Here is a 22804-nt window from a genome sequence, read left to right as displayed (position 1 = left end):
TGCTCTGTACTAATAAACAGGACTCTTACTCTTGTTCTGGTATTGTACCCTGTACTAATAAACAGGACTCTTACTCTTGTTCTGGTATTCTTCTAGCAGTTTAAGCAACGATGGCAAAGGCTTTATTGGAATCATAGCATCACAAAGTTGTCACCATAACAGAAGGTCAACTCAGACTCTTAAGCCTTTTCTCCACAGGCTACAACTAAGCCACATCTTTCCCATACCGTACTTGTAACAAGTATTTATATTCATTTGATGTTGATTTTATGAATTATTATGTTTCCGTCATTTTCACTTCTTATTGCCTGTGCCATAAAGCATAAGCACTCTACAGTCAAGACCCGACCATCCTTTTTATCCTCATCGTTCACTGCTATCCCAGTTCTCATTATTAACACTCACATCACTCTCCAGCTGCACTGCGATATTCACTGTTCCAACAACCCTGATCTTCCCTACCTCCTTGATATCACTTACACTTAATTCCCTCTGCTTGGAATGATCTCTTCCTTTTCCTCATCTGTTGAAATATTAAATATTAGTGCTACAAAAGACCTCCTGAGCTATATAAAAAAAAATCTTAACTATCTTGCAATGCCTAGTTTCAATACCAACTCCTTTTCTAAAGCATTCCTACAACCCCACTCTAAGCGCATGTGCAAGCACACACACACACACACACACACACGGCCCAAAATAGGAATCAGTCTCTCCATTTGCCATAGCACCATAGCACTTAGGTAGTGTGGATTACAAAGGTTATTTCATCAAATTCTTTACTATAGTTATTTTTGTCCAGTCTCTCCTCCTGTCAGATTATAAACTCAGAGTTCTCATCTACCTTTGTATTCCCTTCAATGCTCAACACAATTTTAAAAATGAGTTTATATCACTAAACAAAATGAGATGCTTGCAGAACCAATTTCTGAAGCTTAAAGCTATCTTAGCCATACAAAGTACAGGATATAAAATATTTAAAGAGATCCTAAAGTTTACAGAGCATGAACTATTTTCTGTGTTCTATGTGATGCTCAGCAAAATATACTTTCTTCTGTATACATGGTAGTAACATGATCTGTCACTAAATTAGTATAGCAATATCATCATCAGATGCTGTTAGTGTTCAATATTTGAATATATCAGTTCAGGTAAATGCCATTTTTAATACCAGGTGGGTTTGCTATCTGTATTCATGCTTATCACAAATACCTATTAGTAAATATTTGCCAGCCAAAAAATATCAGGTGTCACAGACAGATGTTTCTATCAATCATATAAAGAATTTGAGAGAGTAGATAAAATTGTCAAAACATATTCCCTTAAGTGACTTGATCTGGAGAAGGGAGCAGGAATCATCCCTACCTAGGATACGTACCAATTATGAGAGTAGTTGCCCTCTTTCTAATGGGGGTAAGAAGTCTTCCCACTTTCTCCAAACAACACTGTCCCCTGAGGTTTACAGTCTTCCAAAATGTGGGAAAGACACTCATTATTTGTCCTACCTACAGACATTTCAGAGCACATGGTACAGAAGTAAGTTCACACTGCACAGTTCATGGTTATATTTATGGGAATGCTTATGTTTTTAGATGCACTGTATTTGTAAGCAGCCTTTCCTAAATCATAGTGTTCTTTTTTCACCCAGAGTTCTTAAGGTTTTTCTCAAATCATGAGGCTCTCAAATTTAGAGCATAGGGGACTAATATGGGGCTTTCCTACCACCTTTTAGAGGTCCTGGATTATAATAAACAGCCTTTGTATTAAGACATAAAGTAAGGGCACACAACTTTTAGCAATAGCATGGCTCGAGTTTCCATTATTCTTTTCATTTTCAGATGTGTCACTTTTTAAATTTAAAAGTTACGTGAATAAGAACAGGATGTTTAGAGTTTAAATTTAAAAGTTGAAATAAAATTCAGATTTTGTGTATAGTACAATCCTTGTATTTGTTTTTTCCTGGTGATTTTTCCCAACTCAGCCTATCCAAATGATTGAAACTACACATACACCCTCCTCTCTGGCTTCCATCCACATGTTGGACAGAACTCAGGCCCTCTGTTATACACCCTGGACTCATTTCTGGAAGGGGTTCACCCTAATCCAAGTCCTCATAGTTTTAATACCTTTCCCAATAACATTCAAATAATATTTAAATTAAGTATTTTGACAATGTGATAGTAAATGAATATTAAATAGTAAAATGTTTACTATTAAAATCATATGATTTTCAAAGTAATATATGATTCAATTCATCTCATTTTGAAATTAAGAGATTAGTTAAGAAAACTTAATTTAATCCTATTTCCAAAGCATGGCTAATTATAGGGGGAAGGGCTAGAAAAAAATAGGCAGTTAGGGGATGAGAAGCTCAGAAAGATATCAAGAATGTTTTATTTAAATTACTTATCACATTCTGGTATACATTTGTGGAATTAACTGTTATTGCATGATTTCACTGCCATTTTGGAAAATTATCGTCATTAACCTTTGTTCAGGGCTTGTTAACCTTTTCAACCTTCTCTTCCAGGTGATCATAATGGAATAGAATTGTTAGCAGGAGACAATTTCTCCCTGCAGTTGGAGCAATAATGAGAGCGATTTTACTATGAAGACTAAATCAAAGTTTGCTGAGAGCGGCTCTTGTCTCAGGGAGGGCTGGCATTCAAGCTGGACCAGCGTCCTCATGCTTCTGGAGCTCGTCACCTAGGTTACTGATCTCAGACTACAATGAAGGTCAGAAGAATGGAGAGAACACCACGCACAGCAGCTCTGGGTCCTGGCCTTCAAAGAATTGGGTTCCTGTGCTAAAGTTCTTGTTCTTGGAAGCTGTGTTACCTCATCCCACTTTCTTCTGCAGAGGCTGCTCCCTGTGCCATTTCTCCTGCAGATGATGCTCCCATACATGGCAAACTTCCTGATCCCTCAGGACTGAGCTTTCCTAATCCCTCCTCCTCAGTCCTCTCAAAGCTCTGTGGGCTTATCTACAGGTTACCAACCACTACTCCAACTTTCTATTTACATCTTTGTCCCCTCCAATAGACAAGAAGTTTCTCAAGGACAGGTTGGCATTTCCAGACCCACATTTTCCTACCTTAGATGTTAGCATTCTTTGTCTAGATGATCATCACTCGACGTTAGTGCTGCAGAACAAGGTTAACTCTCCAAAGAGTATTTTTTGGAGTCACCTCTCCAAAGGGGCATTCATTTTCCCACTGTGGCCAAGGAAAATTAACAAGGATGAGTGGGGCAGTATTTATTTTTATATACAGTTCTAGGACTTAAGTCTGGACTTAAGTCTGAATATTTGTGTCTCATCAATTATGACTAATTCTCAGCTACTTACTTTTCAATAATCCCCCCCCACCCCATATTCTATATTCTTTCTACAGCTCCAACTGCATGTTTTACTCTTTCAGTTTACCTTCTCTGTCTCTTACTCTGTCTCTTCTTGCATTCAGGGTAATTTCAGATCATCTAGTTCCACTTCTGAACTAAAATTCTACCTAATTCTTCTATTAAGTTTGTAATACCTCCCAATTACATTTTCATGACTTTATGTTTTATTGGCTCCTTATCAAAACTTCCCCTTCATTTCATATTTTCTTGCTCCTTAGTCATTTGTTACTCTTTTTCTTTAAACTTAAGAAGATACTTATATTTTTCATCACTATTTTAACCTATGTAGTCTTCCAAGGTCAGAGTCTAGTTATTCTTTCCAACTCTTTGGTGACAAATTTATCTGCATGTCTTTGATTTGATTACATGCTCACATTCATTAAAGCTCTAGGGGAACACATTGAAGCCGGGATTTAAGGTTCATTTATTCAGAGAGAATTTACTTTTGCCTTTGCCAAAAACCTGATTACTCACCTGGAACCAATTTAAACTAAAGTCTTGGCATGGAGTTTTTGGACCACACAGGTAACTTGAATTCCAGCCTCAAATTTGGATGAGGGCTGGCTCATGATTACAGATTTTTCTGAGAACCTTCCATACAGAGCTAAGGTTCAAACAGGTAAGTTACTTCATGCCCTCACTTTACGTGACAATTTCTTCCTCCCCTCTGTTTCATCCTTAAAGCAACACCCTTCGGAAGTCCCAGGTTACATGGGGTCTCCAGTCAGACTCTCCCCGACTCCATTCCTATCCCCATCCAGGCCCCTTGCATGGCCAGGTTAAGCTTTAGATTCTTAATGATCAATTAGGTATACCAAGGGCAAAGATAGCCTCTGGATTTGTGTATTCATTATTTTTGGCCTCTGAACACTTCCTTTCTTGCATTTTATAAAACATATTTTTCATACTTTATGTAGAAGTTTTAAATTATATGCTGAGAGTATCAAATACTTAGTCCACAAGAGTGACAGAAAAGTCTCTTAGAACATTTCCAAATGTCCCCAAACTCCTTGGTTAGATTTGAGTATAGGTAGATTGTCTAGAATCTAGTCCAGGAGTACTGAAAATGCTGATTGGTAAATGAAGCATACATAGAGCACACACAGCCTCTACAGCAGTCATTTTATAAGTTATAGCCTGAACAAAATTATTTTTAAAAGTAACAAACTTAGCTATTCTAATATTAGATGCATAAAAAAAAATTAAATTTACCTGGTACAGAACTATTTAAAATAGTTTTCTCCATTGCATATTTGATACTGCAACTCTCCCTACTTACCAAACTTGACTTTTGTTTTAGATATAGTAGGGCAATATCAAAATTCTTATTTCCCAGGCTGTTGTACCCAGGATGGATAACAATTTTTGAGACAAGAATATTCTGTTCTTACTCACCCTTCTGAAAGAGGTTGTACTCCCCTGCAGTCACAATCAGACTTTTAATTTGCTTCCTAAAATCAAAAGGAAAATGTTTCAATAAGTAATTGCTTCTCCCAGGAAAGACTGTCTTGGTTTCAAGTAATTAAATGAAAAGTGATTAATTTACCTTTAGGCAGTTCCAAATCTGAAAAGGAGGTCATCCTTCATTATTGATTCCTACCAACTGTCAATTTATTTTTGGGTTAATAAAAAGTCACGATTTTCTGTCTGAGAAGTTTTTACATTCTGTTAATTCCATGTTGAAATATCATCATTGTCTTTCCACAAAATGCATTTAAGTGTGGCCTCCTTTTCTTCTTTTGTACACAAACCATTGTCTATACATGCTGTACCATTTTTTTAAACATAGAAATTATTTCCTAGAACTGGCTCTCCTTTACTCTTATTAGTACCTCTTTTAATCCAGCTAAGTATCTGCTTCTTTCACAGTATTTCCCCCCTCCTAATGACAAACTCAGATTATTAAAATTTTGAAGCACCCATTTAACATTTGGTATTAATACTCTATTAGAGACAGTAACCCCCACCGCCACCCCTGACTCCACAAATGCCAGATAGTGTTTGAAACTTTGGAATTTCTGATAAGTAGAGCAGAAAGCAAGGGCAGTTTTGGGACACACACACACACACACACACACACACACACACACACACACACACACACACACACACGTCTCTGAGGGGAGGGGCCAGGAAGGTCAGTGGGGCGGGTGGGCCAGGTGGCAAAATTAATAAAAGGGACTGAGACTGAATGTTTGTATGATATTCACAGCAGCCAATCTCCCAATCCCATGGCCACAAGTCAAGATTTGATAAGCAACAGTAGAGTCCACATCTTACTCATGGAGGCTGACCAGGCAACGTGCTGCTCTAACAACCAAATCATCTTGAATCAAGCTTCCTCCACAGAAGTGGTGCTCACCAAATTTTAGGGATACCTGTCCAAGAAGAAAGAAAAGAACACATCACCCCACAGACATTTTCTCCTCCAAAAACATTAGAAACTCCACTAATCTAATACAACATTCTTAAAATACTGATATAAATGATTTACTAAGATATTTCCTACAAGGTAATTGGTGGGGAGGTAGAGAAAGGGCAGGAGAAAAATGACTTGTTGACCTGAAGTTTTGATATTTGAAAAAAGAAATATCACAATGTTTCTCATGAAGAAATCAAGGCCTTTGTTACACTGACCTGCCATGGATGTCCACCAACTGTTGAATTCATCCAACTAGAGAAGAACCCAGATTACAAGACAGTCTCCTTACTTTTAAAATCAACCGCCCAGATTCCGCACTGCAGTCCTGTGTAGAAGAGCATATGTGCATATGTGTACATACGAACTTATTTTAGGGTTCACTCCAGAGATTTCCCACTCAGATTTTCCTGGCCTCAGGCTCAGATGTTCTGATATTACTGGTAGCAACACTCAGCTGCAGTCTCTATTTACACCCCAGGGGTGCCAGTCCCTCAGTCAGCCCTACCTTGAGTAGAACGTGCCTCATAGCCTCTCCTGTCCGTTTTCAGCCTGGGCGCCTATAAGATGACACTGGAGCAGGAAGGAACCTGCTCTCCCTGTGGTAACTGAAATGGGGCTTACTCTGTGAGGATGCAAATGATGTAAATTAGGTTGCATTAAAAATACAGAGGAAAAACATGCTCCTACTGGAAGAGAGACATTTGGCTTCTAGTTACTTCCACGTGATTGTTTTTCCTTGGAGGAGACGCCCTAGCCCCAGCAGGGCTAGCAGCTCTGTCTCAACGCTAGAACTCCAGAATCCACAGAAGTTCACTAAGTAAACGTTGCCCAAGCTCTTTGTGACTATCCGGGCTTGTACTAACCTCCCTCACCCTTTCTTCCAAAACGCACCTGGAGAAGGTTCTCCGACACGGGAAATCCCGGGCTAAGGAGCAGCGACGCCATCCCTCCCCAGCGCTCTCCAGCCTCCCCGGCAGCCTGAGCTCTCAGGGCTGTGGGCTCACCTGGGCTTTGGGGCAGGCGGATGGCGACCAGCAGCAATAAACAAGTGCCCACCAGCGCCCCCATGGTCTCCAGTCCACACAAAGGGACTTCAGCTCTGTTTTCTTCTTTTTTTTTTTTTTAATTTATTTTTTTATCTTCATTTTATTGAGATATATTCACATACCACGCAGTCATACAAACAAATCGTACTTTCGATTGTTTACAGTACCATTACATAGTTGTACATTCATCACCTAAATCAATCCCTGACACCTTCATTAGCACACACACAAAAATAACAAGAATAATAATTAGAGTGAAAAAGAGCAAATGAAATAAAAAAGAACACTGGGTACCTTTGTCTGTTTGTTTCCTTCCCCTATTTTTCTACTCATCCATCCATAAACTAGACAAAGTGGAGTGTGGTCCTTATGGCTTTCCCAATCCCATTGTCACCCCTCATAAGCTACATTTTTATACAACTGTCTTCGAGATTCATGGGTTCTGGGTTGTAGTTTGATAGTTTCAGGTATCCACCACCAGCTACCCCAATTCTTTAGAACCTAAAAAGGGTTGTCTAAAGTGTGCGTAAGAGTGCCCACCAGAGTGACCTCTCGGCTCCTTTTGGAATCTCTCTGCCACTGAAGCTTATTTCATTTCCTTTCACATCCCCCTTTTGGTCAAGAAGATGTTCTCCGTCCCACGATGCCGGGTCTACATTCCTCCCCGGGAGTCATACAGCTCTGTTTTCCTGGTCGCAGACTGAGAAAACTAGACAGGTAGAGATTGCAACGCCAGGCAACATTCGCTCCAGTTTGCCGCGAGCCTCCCACCTGCCGCGCTCTTTATTCCCTTTGGCGCTGACTGGGCGCACCTGAGCAGCGCCTGGGCCCGCAGGTTTCCCTCTTCAGGATGGTTCCCGAGCCGCTGCGGCTGTCTGGCCGCTGGTGTTGCATAGCTCACGGCCCGGGGCACGAGGTCTCCCGGTGGCTGGAGGGCCGCAAATAGGTGTGCGGTGGACCCTAAGGACAAATCAGGGGAGCAAGATGATCAGTGGCTGGGACGCTTAGCTCAAGTGAATTCTGTCCCAGACCTGGGAGATCGGGCCAAGCTGAGGGTCAATGAAACTGGTCATCCATACAAGATACAGGCAGGTAGATTTCTGAAAGGAGAAAGACTAGTTAATAAAGTTTAATATGGTAAACTCCTTCTAAGAAGTAACAGTCTACGAAGTTTGCCTTCTTGAGATGTAAGGTTCTAAGAAGTAACCTTCTAAGAAGTTTTAGAAAGTAACCTTTCTAAAAAGTAACCTTTCAAGAAGCTTGTTGAAGCCCTTGACACTGCAGGGTTTTCAAATACGTAAGATATGAAAGATCATGTTCACCCTGCCATTACTTTTCTGGCTGGCAGTAATATCATCAGCTTCAGTGGGGAATGCCAAAGCTGTAGGATTCTAGACATCTACCTACATTCCATCTATCATTTAAGATGATCAAAATTAATTTATTGTTAATTGTAGAAGTTTCAATCAGAATCTTCTAAGATTGTCAGAATTTTTCCCTAAATACTATTTCATAGTAAATTAGCCTGAGGTTTGGGGAGATGGAGAGGAATAAAGGCAACATTTCAATAGACTTACATTTTGTTAAAAACAACGGAACAATGTGAAATGGATATAATGTGTATGTGTATATATATATATATATATATATATATATATATATATATATATAAATGACTTCTGGATTTCAACCTTGGGTATCTAGGGTGCACTGGAGGGACTCGGTAAGGAAAACAACTTTTCTGTGAAAATAAAAGTGCTGACTCTCCAGGTTTGAGACCTGTCCAGAAAGTCCCCAGGTATGATTGGCTGCCTGACCAATGGCCCTTACCACTCCAATCCACCAGTGTGCTTCCCCCTTGGTGATCTTACAAGGATTATCATTCAGCCATCATGCTGGCCCCAGGGGTACACTGCCCTCCAAAGAAAGCTCTGACCCCTAAGTGGGCCATACTCCCCTTTCTTCCTACCAAGAGGTTAGGTTAAAACCACCAAAAAGTCTTACTAAATATAAGGGGAGAAGGAAAAATAATTGAACATGCACTGTGAAAAAACAGTTGGGCCCACAACATTGAAGTTCCTGGTCACTCCAAGGCTACCCTTCTGACAAAGCTCACAGTCGCTGTCCAGTGCACTCTTCTGCATGTGATGCACATGCAGCAACATCTGTGGGTCCTTCATTTCAGATCTGCATGGGGCTGATCACTGTCTTATTTCCTGTTACAGCACAGCTCCCTCTGTTTCCAGAGTTCAAACCTTGCAGCCTCAAGTGAGCCCTTGTCCTTCTGTACAGAGGATTGGCCCCTTACATGCCTACTGAAATAATGCTTAATCATTAAATTGAAAAAAGATCAACTTGATAAGAATTGTGTACATACAGCATGAGTAGGTCATTGGGTTTAGATAATGGTTTAAGTATATGTTAAGTTCGTGGTGATGCTGAAGCATCCAAATGGATTTTTTTTAAAAAAAATAACTTTAAAAAGGATAGGATGTCAGAGGAGGGTCAGTGCTTGGACTACCCCAGATTGGACTTGTGATATATGGGGGATTTGCCTCTAATTGCGCAAATCTTCATTAGGGCAGGACAATAACAATCTGCTATTAGACATCTTCGAAGAGTCTTGATGGAACCCCAACTCTAGGGAAAGTTGTAAAACTGTGTGTTATGTGTCTAATCCATGAAAGATGAGCAAATCATGGGCAAATGATGCTTGTGTAAAAAAATTTTAAAAAAGGTTTTCCCATCTCCAGCTAAACCACTGCTCTAAACTCTAGAACCCTCCCTAAAGTACTGCAAGGCCTAGGATTCAGCACTAAGGGGATTAGTGGTAACCTCAGAAACAGCAGTTTCATTTGCATATTTGTTGCAGGGTCAGGTATCCCTGTGATACAGAGAATGTGACGGATGAGGGTAGAGAAAATGAGTGAAGACAATTCATTCAAAAGGTTTAGCTATGAAGGACAGAAAGAGATATAGCAGCAGCTATAAAGGAAAAAGGAATAAATGAAGGATTTTTTTTTTCAAATGATTTTGATGGTGGTTACTTCTGTGGGTGTTTTAAGATAGATGAGAATTGCCAAGATCCAGCAAAAAGAAGTTAAAGAAGAGTTTAAGAAATGAAGTGCTCCAGAAGAGGCAAAAATTCAGATCATAGGACCCTCTTCTTCCATGTGCCAACAGGAGAGAGGAGAAGATAGAACTTGGTGCAGGTAAGTTTTATATGGAGTACAGGCAATTCAGGCAGTACCTGTTTTATTTACTGTGTGAAGAAAGAGGTGATGGCACCTACTAAGTGAGATGGGGGAGGAGATCTGGAGTAGCTAAAGTCCTGATATTGTGGAGAGTGGGAAAAGAGCAGGCAGGAAGCACACAGAAGAACAATGCAAAGCCAGACAATGCAATGAATCAATGAATCAGGGAAAGATGATTTTTGTATTTTTAAAGCAGACATATACTGGTGACTTGGATATCAGTGAGTACTAACCAAAGAGTGCTTGAGACATCGAAATGAGATAAAATTATTTTCATCATATTTTGTATAAAATAGACATTTACATAAACTTTATTTTGGAAAGACCTAGGCAAAGTGTACATTATCAGACTTAATGGGAGAAATTCTTTATGGGAAATATATCTCTAACTGGCACAACAAAAGTAACAAAAACACATTTATACACAACAGATCAAAATAGGAAATAAAAGCACTATGAAAAAAGGACATAATGCAAGTCATTTTCCATTGAGGATTAATCTGGGTGAGTCACAGCAAGTCAAATGATTTCCACATTATAAAAGCAAACCATAGCTTTACCAGATATTTTAATTTCTTAGGAGGAAGGTCTGTATTTTATTCCCCAGAAAAGTAAAAAACAAAAAAAACAAAAAACTGTAAGAAGTTTTAAGTGCACAGACTGCAAATTATGAGTAATTACCTCTGTCATGTTGAAGTACTTGGGCAGCAGTCACTTTTAGGACTGCTGGCATATGTGCTTTGTTTTGGTAATTATCTTAAGAATCATTAAACCAAAGGCAACATTTATCAGTTTATCTCCTCATATGCAGTGTTTCCAGTCCAGGTTCAACAGTAACCTTTGCAAAAGTTCATTGAGTTTGATGGAACCATCGGACTGACTAGACCTTGGGTACCTGCCCAGGATGAGGTAGCTCCTAGGTGGCAGAGCCCTGGATTTCCTGATCCCAAATTTCCTGATTCTCGGACTTGTGCTCCCCTCTATGGACCAGCAAGACAAATAACCCCCAAGGGACATTTTGCACATTAGAAACTACCAAATGTGATCCAATATATGTCATATGCACTACTGAGAATAGAAAGACTCTTGGATTTCTGGATGTAGACATCTCTTTCCAATTCCATATTTAAATGTAACATTTTAGTATAAGCCAATTGATAGATATGGATATCTTACCACTTTGTTGTGCCATTTTATTTTACTTAAACTATGTCTTTGATTGCAGTTATTTATCTCTTCTCTTTAAGTTACCTGACTACTAATAATGAGGGAAATAATGTTTTTGGAAGAATTATTCAACATATTTTTCTTTTGCTTTAATAAGAACTTGAGAAATAGTCATAAAAAGTTATAATATTGACCTATATTATTATTTGGAATTGTAAACTTTTCTATTACTTAACTGGAGCCTAAATGGCAGGTTTGACTGGTATTTACACTTTCTATAAAATGTAAAAAGATGACTAACATAGTTAAGTTCTGCTATATTTGGGAGATACCAACATACAATCAATTCAAATGTGAATTGGAAATCAGAGAAAAAAGTAAAACAAACAAAACACCTATGACTACATTTGCTTTGATTGTTGTTATTAATACCCTATAAATTTATTAATCTAAGGGGCACATCCATCACAAATCAAAGCAGATTTTTTTGTTGGTTTTAAACAGATTCTAACAAGTGCAATTAAATAACAAAAACTGGTATGTGTGTGTGTGTGTGTGTGGGGCAGCTCTAGGAATAAACCATGCCAAGAACATATTCTGTGAGCCATAAAAATATGAATTTTATATTCTGGCACATTGACTGGTTCATGAAAATGGCAAGACAATTCCTCTCCACCTGAGAACCAACAATTGTGTAATTATGAAGCCAAATTGTAATTCAACTGCCACAATTACAAAACCACCCCATCCAACCACTTGTTCATCAATCTTAGAAGGATAGTCTCAAATAACCATCTGTGCCATAAATGATCCTTTAGAATTCTTTGGCTCATTTTTGTCTAGATTAAAAAGTGAAAATTACAAAAGATTATAAACCTCTTTTTTTGTAAAAGTCCTACACTCCCTTTAAAGTTGTCAGTCGCAGAGTGGAGCTCTAGGCTATAGTAGAATCACCTGAGAGCCAGGGCATCAGGGCATTCTTAAAGACCCCCAGGTGGTTCTTCAGTGCAGCTGGGGTTGAGAGCCATTTTGGGCAGGGGAACAGATCTCAGCTTTCAGCTGAATGCAGCTCCTCAATCTGGGGTATCTGGAATATTCAATAGAGATCACAAAAATACACACATTTGCTTTTTATGCTACCTCAAATTACAGTGTTTATAAGATGGTTTGTATATAATGGTTTGGGTTTTCTTACACAATCACTGCAAAAAGACTGCATGCTAGGTAACACGTTACAAATTTCAGCAAAGCACGAGTTAAAGGCTGGGAAGTCCTGTAGGGAGTTGGAATTATAGAGCTGACAACCTCTTTGCTTTGTGATAGCCTTCAAAATCAACAAATTTTAGGGAATATATCTCAGTATTCCATAAAATAAAATTTCCTTTCCTCCAAGATAGTTGAATCTTTGGTTTAGTTCGCCTTATAACATCACTGAACCATGTTTTCTGAATATCATTACTAGGTTGAGTACATCTGAACAATTTTTAAAATCCTGAAATACAACTGCTGAGTATTTGCCTTGTTTTTTTTTAACCCCTATGGGATTTTAGTTGGTGTTTTTTTTTTTTTTTTAGTTTATAAGAAAAGGTAAGCAACATTTATCACATCATCTATTAAATATTCTAATTGAATAATTCTTAAGGTTAAAATAAGCTTCTGAAACCATTCTTATGGCTTATATGTCAAAGGACATTCCAAAAAACTGCCACTTATAGAGGATTTTGAAGAAGAAATGGTGCTAAGCAGGATGGAAGGGCAGGTTAGACAGACCAGGAGAAGGAGAGGACGGAATATCACATGATGAACTCTAAAGGCAGCTGAGAAGAACAGCAATTGCTGCTTAGAGCGACTCAGTCACAAATGAAACTCTGACCCTTGGCTCAGGTACTCAGCCAGACCAAAGCAACTCCTGTCTGTCCTCAGCCACCTTCCCTCCTACCCAGGATCAGCTACGTAATTTTGGATCTAGTCCAAAATGCAATTGTGGGAGCCTTTGTTCAAAAATTATTGAGAATCTCAAGATGGTGACAGAGAGCAGAGCATTCGACCAAGGATGAGTGCCTCTGAGTATGGGGTCCCGTCGGACAGCATGGATTACATGAGCTTGAAGTTGGCTCTGCAACTCCATCTCACAAAGGTGCTATCCACTCCCATGCCCATCACGTCTTCATGAAGGACAAACTGGATGCAGCCACAGGACTAGCCTGGGCACTCCATTTTAATTTTGATAAAGATGAGGTCCATGTGTTATTTCATGTTACAAGGAGTAAATAAAAATAGTTATAAACTATACTTAATGCCTTAAAATAATCTGAATTATTTTATAATAGGCACTGTTTCAACTGTGAAAACAATTTCATTGGCCACATCTTAGTAAAGCTATTAACTCAAGGGCAAAAGATCTGATTCAACAAACAATGCTTACTTTTAATGTTCCAAGAGATGAGATGGGAGAGAGAGAGTGGGAGAGAGAAGGAGCTAAGGAAGGGTGTGTGTGGGAGGGGAGGGAGAGGAGGGGAGAAGAGAGAAAGGAGGAAAAGGAGAAGGAGGAGAAGGAGGAGAAGAAAGGGAGGGAGGGAGGGAGAGACTCAAAGAAAGTCTCCTGAAGGCCGTGACCCTTTTCCCTTAGAAACTTTTAGGCTATTAATTGCCATTTCAATTATTCCAGAAAATACACTCTCACACCTTTAGTAGAACTTCAAGTAAGGCCTAAATGCTTTGCAAAATTTGGAGCTCAGTCTTTCTCATTAGCTTTTTAAATCCATGTTTCAGTTACAGATTATTGTACTATGATAAAGTCCAAGATATTGTTTTTAATTACAGCCTCATACTTGTCTATTTGGGGGCAGGGTGGATATTCTACAACTAAATTTTAGGACTACAGAAGTGTAATTTTGGGGAGAAGAAAATATTTAAAATAAAATTCTAGATAAATTTATGACATACCCATTAAAAGACTATTAGAAACAGGTCACAGTGGTAATGTATACATTATTGGATTATTGCTGCACACACCAGATGCATGCTAATTCAAATTCTGTAATTTGTTGCATTTAAAATATTTTCCCCAGCCTCCCCTCCTAAAAAAGTTTTTCTTCCTTTTACTTAGACTTGATAAAACTATGAGAACATTCAGGGGCAGTGCTTCCTGACACTGGACTGAAAAGAAGCAGAGTACCTTTTCCCTGCCCTGAGCTAGCGAAAGGTGCAAGCCTTCAGGTTATCACGTCTGTTTGATGTCTGCTCCAGGCCATGAAGAGACTGCCCTGAGTGGTTCATTTTCGTATGATCATAACCAGATCAGAATCAGGGTTCCAGCTTCTTTACTTCCAAAATATATTACCACCCAAATACAGAAGGTTGATCCCTAATTTCCTAATTTCTTCGATTTAGCAAGTGAAAGATCAAAACTAGTTTTTTGAGGGGCTGTTAAAACTTAACTATAATTTAGATTTAGATTTTTTATCTGCTCAGTTTTGAAAGCTAGTATTAAAAGTACTACGTACAAAAAAAGTGTGTGTATATATATATTAAATACTCTATAACTTAAGAAATAAATAACACTAAAAAATAAATGTCCAAATTGTAAGCTTATCTTTGCCTTCCCCATCTTTTCAATATAAATATATATATATATATATTTTTATTATGAATTCAGACTTTATTTTCCCAGGTTTTTTGAGGATTTTCCATGAAATTTCCCAAATTAAAAATACAGAACCAAGGATTCCAGGTTTCCATCTCTCATGTTCTAAACACAGAATTCTCATTAAGCCTAGGCAGACAAATAAATAGATCTCTCTTTCTTTCCATTTAGTTCGAGTCTATTAAGTTTTCTGTGATATATTGTAAAGATTCCTCAATGGCTAAATATATTTTTCAAAAAAATAATAAATCTCACAATGTCTGAACATTAAGATAATAAAGTAGGACATTTCTCTCAGTTAATATCTTTAATATTTTTCATATAGAATATACTATTTTTCCCCACCAAAATAATATATTTGGAGGTGGGAACATTTATGATTTTAAAAGCACTTCTGAAATTTTAGAGCAGAATCACTACTCTAGTAGTACTTGTAATGAAATTTTTAAAATTTTAAACATTTCCACAAAGAATTAGGGGTACCAAGTTCCTTGATTTTCCCCTAGGAGCAAGGATATCCAAACACAATTCCAGAAGCTTCCCTTTTGAGATACTAGGCACTGGGAAAAACTTACATCAGAGAAATTTAATGTATTTCTCAGTAGGGTTCTAGTAATATCCTTCAGGTGATATTACATAAAGCTTACTTAACAATGGCTATTTCCCCCACATATCCCAGAAGTTTCAAACAAAGACATTCATTTCTGGTACTGGAGAATTAAATGAGCCACCTCTTAGTAGAATTTCCCAAATGGTTTCCCCCAGAAAATGTATGCTCTTTGAAAGTTCTCATCCTATAAAGAATAGATGCTCTACCTTTATAGCATTTCCAGCTTCTATATTTCTGGGACTTAAAAGACTAAACTAAAAAAATGAAATTAGATCTCCAGGTTGCAAAAACAGAAAAACATATGAAGGGAAACTTGGAGTTAAACCAAATAAAAATCTATAAAATGTGTAGCTGTTGTTTTCCTTCCCTCTCAGACTTCTTTGGCCTTGCTTGCTCTTTTTCATCTTCTTTCATGGAAATGCAAGTCTCAGCACAGGGTTATTAGCAGGTATCCTAAAATGTGCCACCTTGAACTCAAGGGAGAGGAAAGCTGCATTAGTTACGTCCCTGCTGATGTGAAAGCAAAGGCTTCCATCACTTTTTCCTCTTCCAGAGGCACCAACTTTGTCCCAAAAGACTGGGTCAAAACGCAGCTACGTTTGATCCTTTTCTCTAACTTCTCGTAATCGTTTTTCTAGGCGATCCAATTTGGCAAAGTTTTCCTTCAGTAATTTGCTGTCTGGAACCAGCTGTAAGGCTCTCTCATAATAAGCTCTTGCAGACACATAGTTTCCCTGTGGGGAGAAAGAAGGGAACAATTATATTCTCATCTCCAGAATGTTCTGTCAGAGAATGGGGAGTCTAAGAAACAGACCCTCTGCCCAGCATAACATTAATGTCTCATAAGGAACCCTCCTGCCTGGGTAATTCTATCCTTATCCATTGGTGCTGTTAGAGAATCCATTTAAGTACCAGACCAGCTGGAGAATGTGAAGGATAAGAGTTGTACAATAAGGTTAAATGTCAGGAAAACAAGATTTTCAATTCTACTAACGCAAGGTATGAGTTATCATTTCACAGTGTTCCCCTAGAGTTTCATGGTGTTCTCACCGTTCCTCTCTCATCAGATGGGGCCGTGGCTGGAGAGTCAAGTTATTGAGAGAGAAAGAGGGAAAAAGAAATGTTTTTTCAAACTATAAGAGTAATAATGAAATAGTTTAGCTATCGATTATACTTGCTTAGTGGTAGGAGTTATTCTAATCCTTAACTTAAAAAACACACACACACATGTAAGGGCAATTTTTACCTAATGGAGGATTTAATGAAAATGCAATGAAAGTTTTTATCAGATGAAAAGAACTGATGAGAATAATAGTGTAAGATTTACCCAATATCCAAGGAGTGTGAATATTCTTTTTTTTTGTTGCCTTTTTTTAGTAACAGTGTACTCAATTTTTTAAACATAATCCACATATGTCAAAATGTTCATACACATTCACTATCAATAATTATTGTAATGATTAATTAAATATGAATATGTCTTTTATTCTTTTTTGTTCAAGGCAAGTCTGTCCATCTCCTTATCTTCAAATGGAATTTTTTGTGGTCATTTAGAAGCATTAACTCTCTTGGTTTTGAAGAAGTTTAGTTTAAAAACAAGTCTTTACTGAGTTTATTAAATGGCAATTTAAACAGCTTTTAAAATTTCACTTACTTGGGTCTTCTTTAGAAAATGTAAGCAAACTTCTGCCTTCAATTTAGGACACAGAAATATAGAGTTTTGCTCCCACTCTTGTATAATATGTAAAGCTGTTAATCATCAGATAACTGAGGACACTGGGCAACCAAACAACACAAACACTGAGTAACCAATAATAAATAGCATCTTCTTCCAGGACAGGGAGAGGAATCTGGAGAGATATCCTCTTTTAGGTACAGGTGCAAACAGAAGATCTAGGGTGGATTAGACATTGTGAATCTTTGACAAACAAGAGAGTATCTTGGGACATGACCTAAAAATTTACTGACACACTTTGACCTAAAAGTAATCTATATGAGACCAAAAAAGGAAACACTTAGCCATGATTTAAGGCACCTTGATTAAAGAATTAAAAACTAAAGAAGGCCTCATGAAGATCAATATATCCAAGTTATCCCTTTGTTTTGGCCCACAGGTTTTTACTTATGGAGATTATCACCATATATAGATTGGTGATTATTTTGTAAATTTTGAGATGGATCGTGGGAAGAAGAACCAGAATATCTCCTCAGTGTTGGATGCATTCTCTTTGTAGGACAATTTTAGGAATGCATTATATGATAGCTGAGAATATGACAACTGCTTTACAGGAAACTACTTTTTGTTCATGTACATATTGAAAAGATTTTTTTTAAACTTTTTTTTTAAACCAACTGTATAAAAAATAAAAAAAATTAAAAAATTTTTTAAAAAACATACAATGAAAGAACATTTCAAAGAGACCATAACAAGGGAGTAAGAAAAAGACAACTAACCTAAGATAACTACTTTACTTTCAACAAGTTCCTACTCTACCCCAAGAAAGTAACCTAATATAGCAACATTTCTGTGAACTTGTTCCTACTATACCCATCACAAATAAACAGACCATAGTCATTCCTAGGGATTCCCAGAATGTTAAATTTACCCACGATAGCTTATCTGTTCTTATTGGATTATTGTTCCCTCTTCCTTAATTGCTCTCTATCGCTAGTTCCCCTACATTCTACATTATAAACCATTTGTTTTACATTTTTCAAAGTTCACATTAGTGGTAGCATATAATATTTCTCTTTTTGTGCCTGGCTTATTTCACTCAGCATTATGTCTTCAAGGTTCATCCATGTCATATGTTTCACATCATTCCTTCTTACTGCCATGTAGTATTCCATCGTGTGTATATACCACATTTTATTTATCATCTCATCTGTTGAAGGACATTTGGGTTGTTTCCATCTCTTGGCAATTGCGAATAATCCTGCTATGAACATTGGCGTGCAGATATCTGTTCATGTCACTGCTTTCCGATCTTCCGGGTATATACCGAGAAGTGCAATCGCTGGATCGAAGGGTAACTCTATATCTAGTTTTCTAAGGAACTGCCAGACTGACTTCCAGAGTGGCTGAACCATTATACAGTCCCACCAACAATGAATAAGAGTTCCAATTTCTCCACATCCCCTCCAGCATTTGTAGCTTCCTGTTTGTTTAATGGCAGCCATTCTAATTGGTGTGAGATGGTATCTCATTGTGGTCTTAATTTGCATCTCTCTAATAGCTAGTGAAGCTGAACATTTTTTCATGTTTCTTGGCCATTTGTATTTCCTCTTCAGGGAACTGTCTTTTTATATCTTTTGCCTATTTTATAATTGGGGTCTCTGTACTATCGTCATTGAGTTGTAGGATTTCTTTATATATGCAAGATATCAGTCTTTTGTCAGATACATGGTTTCCAAAAATTTTTTCCCATTGAATTGGCTGTCTCTTTACCTTTTTGAGAAATTCCTTTCAGATACAGAAACTTCTAAGCTTGAGGAGTTCCCATTTATCTATTTTTTTCTTTTCTTGCTTCTGCTTTGGGTATAAAGTCTAGGAAGTGGCCGCCTAATACAAGGTCTTGAAGATGTTTCCCTACATTATCTTCTAGGAGTTTTATGGTACTTTTTCTTTTATATTGAGATCTTTGGTCCATTTTGAGTTAATTTTTGTGTAGGGTGTGAGGTAGGGGTCCTCTATCATTCCTTTGGATATGGATAGCCAGCTCTCCCAGCTCCATTTGTTGAAAAGACCATTATGACCCAGTTCAGTAACTTTGGGGGCCTTATGAAAGATCAGTCGGCCATAGATCTGGGGGTCTATCTCCGAATTATCAATTCGATTCCATTGATCACTATGTCTATCTTTGTGCCAGTACCATGCTGTTTTGACAACTGTGGCTTTATAATAAGCTTCAAAGTCAGGGAGTGTAAGTCCTCCCACTTTGTTTTTCTTTTTTAGAGTGTCTTTAGCAATTTGAGGCATCTTCCCTTTCCAAATAAATTTGATAACTAGCTTTTCCAAGTCTGCAAAGTAGGTTGTTGGAATTTTGATTGGGATTGCATTGAATCTGTAAATGAGTTTGGGTAGAATTGACCTCTTAATGACATTTAGCCTTCCAATCCATGAACATTGAAAATTCTTCCATCTTTTAAGGTCCCCTTCTATTTCTTTTAGTAGGGAGTTATGTAGTTTTCTTTGTATAGGTCTTTTACATCTTTGGTTAAGTTTATTCCTAGGTATTTGATTTTTTTAGCTGCTATTGAAAATGGTATTTTTTCTTGAGTGTCTCTTCAGTTTGTTCATTTCTAGCATATAGAAACATTACTGACTTATGTGCATTAATCTTGTATCCCGCTACTTTGCTGAATTTGTTTATTAGCTCTAGTAGCTGTATTGTCGATTTCTCAGGGTTTTCCAGATATAAGATCATATCAACTGCAAACAATGACAGTTTTACTTCTTCCTTTCCAATCTGGATGCCTTTTATTTCTTTGTCTTGCCGGATTGCCCTGGCTAGCACTTCCAGCACAATGTTGAATAACAGTGGTGACAGTGGACATCCTTGTCTTGTTCCTGATCTTAGAGGGAAGGCTTTCAGTGTCTCACCATTGAGTACTATGCTGGCTGTGGGTTTTTCATATATTCTCTTTATCATATTGAGGAAGTTTCCTTCAAATCCTACCTTTTGAAGTGTTTTTATCAAAAAGGGATGTTGGATTTTGTCGAATGCTTTTTCAGCATCTATTGAGATGATCATTTGATTTTTCCCTTTTGATTTCTTAAAGTATTGTAATACATTGATTTTCTTATGTTGAACCACCCTCGCATGCCTGGAATGAACCCCACTTGGTCATGGTGCATGATTTTTTTAATGTGTCTTTGGATTCGATTTGCAAGTATTTTGTTGAGGATTTTTGCATCTATATTCATTAGGGAGATTGGCCGGTAGTTTTCCTTTTTTGTAGCATCTTTGCCTGGTTTTGGTATTAGATTGATGTTAGCTTCATAAAATGAGTTAGATAGTGTTCCATTTTCTTTGATGTTTTCAAAGAGTTTAAGTAAGATTGGTGTCAGTTCTTTTTGGAAAGTTTGAGAGAATTCCCCTGTGAAGCCATCTGGCCCTGGGCATTTATTTGTGGGAAGATTTTTGATGACTGATTGGATCTCTTTGCTTGTGATTGGTTGGTTGAGGTCTTCTGTTTCTTCTCTGGTCAGTCTAGGTTGTTCATATGTTTCCAGGAAATTGTCCATTTCCTCTACGTTATCCAGTTTGTTGCCATACAGTTGTTCATAGTATCCTCTTATAATTTTTTTAATTTCTTTGGGATCCGCAGTAATGTCACCTTTCTCATTCATTATTTTGTTTATATGGGTCTTCTCTCTTTTTGATTTTGTCAGTCTAGCTAGGGGCTTGTCAGTCTTGTTGATCTTCTCAAAGAACCAACTTTTGGTGATATTTATCCTCTCTATTGTTTTTTTGTTCTCTGTGTCATTTATTTCTGCTTTAATCCTCATTATTTCTTTTCTTCTACTTGGTTTAGGATTGGTTTGCTGTTCATTGTCTAGCTTCTTCAGTTGATCCATTAGTTCTTTGATTTTGGCTCTTTCTTCCTTTTTAATATATGTGTTTAGTGCTATAAATTTCCCCCTCAGTACTGCTTTTGCTGCATCCCATAGGTTTTGGTATGTTGTGTTCTCATTTTCATTCGTCTCTATATATTTAGCAATTTCTCTTGCTATTTCTTCTTTAACCCACTGGTTGTTTAGGAGTGTGTTGTTTAACCTCCAGGTATTTGTGAATTTTCTAAGTCTCTGATGGTTATTAACTTCTAATTGTATTCCATTGTGGTCAGAGAATGTGCTTTGAATAATTTCAATCTTTTTAAATTTATTGAGGCTTGTTTTATGTCCCAGTGTATGATCTATTCTGGAGAAAGTTCCATGATCACTAGAGAAGAATGTGTATCCTGGTGATTTGGGATGTAATGTTCTATATATGTCTGTTAAATCCAATTCATTTATCAGACTGTTTAGGTTTTCAATTTCCTTATTGGTCTTCTGTCTGGTTGATCTATCTATAGGAGAGAGTGACGTGTTGAAGACTTCCACAATTTTTGTGGAAATATGGATTGCTTCCTTTAGTTTTCCCAGTGTTTCTCTCATGTATTTTGTGGCCCCTTGACTGGGTACATAAACATTTATGATTGTTATTTCTTCTTATTGAATTGCCCCTTTTATTAGTATGTAGTGGCCTTCTTTGTCTCTCATTAACATCCTTGCATTTAAAGTCTATTTTATCTGAGATTAATATTGCTACACCTGCTTTCTTTTGGGTGTAGCTTGCATGAAATATTTTTTTCCATCCTTTCATTTTCAATTTCTTTGTGTCGCTGTGTCTAAGATGAGTCTCTTGTATGCAAGATATTGATGGTTCATTTTTTTTTGATCCATTCTGCGAATCTATATATTTTAATTGGGGAGTTTAATCCATTTACATTCAACATTATAACTGTGAAGACATTTCTTGAATCAGCCATCTTATCCTTTGGTTTATGTTTGTCATATATATTTTTCCCTCTCTCTATTAATATCCTTTAATGTACCCATAATGAATCTCTTTAGTACTGAACCTTTCTTCATGTCTCTTTCTCCTTTCTTTGCTTCTCTGTCTGTAGGGCTCCCGTCAGTATCTCCAGTAGGGCAGGTCTCTTGTTAGCATATTCTCTCAGCATTTGCTTGTATGTGAAAATTTAAGGTCTCTCTCAAATTTGAAGGAGAGCTTTGCTGGATAAAGTATTCTTGGTTGGAAATTTTTCTCACTCAGAATTTTAAATATGTCATGCCACTGCCTTCTCACCTCCATGGTGGCTGCTGAGTAGTCACTACTTAGTCTTATGCTGTTTCCTTTGTATGTGGTGAATTGCTTTTCTCTTGCTGCTTTCAGAACTTGCTCCTTCTCTTCCGTATTTGACAGTGTGATCAGAATATGTCTCGGAGTGGGTTTATTTGGATTTATTCTGTTTGGAGTTGGCTGGGCATTTAGAATTGTGTATCTATGGTGTTTAGAAGATTTGGGAAGTTTTCCCCAACAATTTCTTTGAATACTCTTCCTAGACCTTTACTCTTCTCTTCCCCTTCTGGAACACCAATGAGTCTTATATTTGGATGTTTTATATTACCTATCATATCCCTGAGGTCCATTTTGATTTTTTTTGATTTTTTTCCCCATTCTTTCTTTTGTTCTTTCATTTACTGTTCTGTCA

At 37.5% G+C, this 22804-nt stretch overlaps 2 protein-coding genes across 7 annotated transcripts in view; both read right to left on the bottom strand.

Annotated features, from left to right (window-relative positions):
* Positions 1–6979, bottom strand: part of OVCH1 (ovochymase 1) — a 76578-nt gene extending 69599 nt beyond the window's left edge. The window contains 4 exon segments of the mRNA XM_037846485.1: positions 3095–3215; positions 4795–4850; positions 5680–5777; positions 6037–6979. The gene's annotated coding sequence lies outside the window, so the exon portion shown is untranslated.
* Positions 6980–7421: 442 nt separating this feature from the next.
* TMTC1 (transmembrane O-mannosyltransferase targeting cadherins 1) overlaps positions 7422–22804 on the bottom strand; it is a 289639-nt gene continuing 274256 nt past the window's right edge. For 2 of the 6 annotated variants that reach the window (XM_037846481.1, XM_037846484.1), the window contains one exon: positions 12811–16278. In XM_037846481.1, coding sequence (XP_037702409.1) covers positions 16138–16278 — 141 coding nt within the window. In that variant the 3' untranslated portion in view covers positions 12811–16137. Of the gene's footprint in view, positions 7968–8550; positions 12376–12810; positions 16279–22804 lie in introns of those variants that run through there. The other 4 variants (XR_005218412.1, XR_005218411.1, XM_037846482.1 and 1 more) reach the window with 4 other exon arrangements.

Source organism: Choloepus didactylus, chromosome 8 (genome assembly GCF_015220235.1).
Source record: "Choloepus didactylus isolate mChoDid1 chromosome 8, mChoDid1.pri, whole genome shotgun sequence".
Lineage (NCBI taxonomy): Eukaryota > Metazoa > Chordata > Mammalia > Pilosa > Megalonychidae > Choloepus > Choloepus didactylus.
The sequence above is the reverse complement of the archived record's forward strand: the minus strand, read 5'-3'. Positions and strand labels throughout refer to the sequence as shown.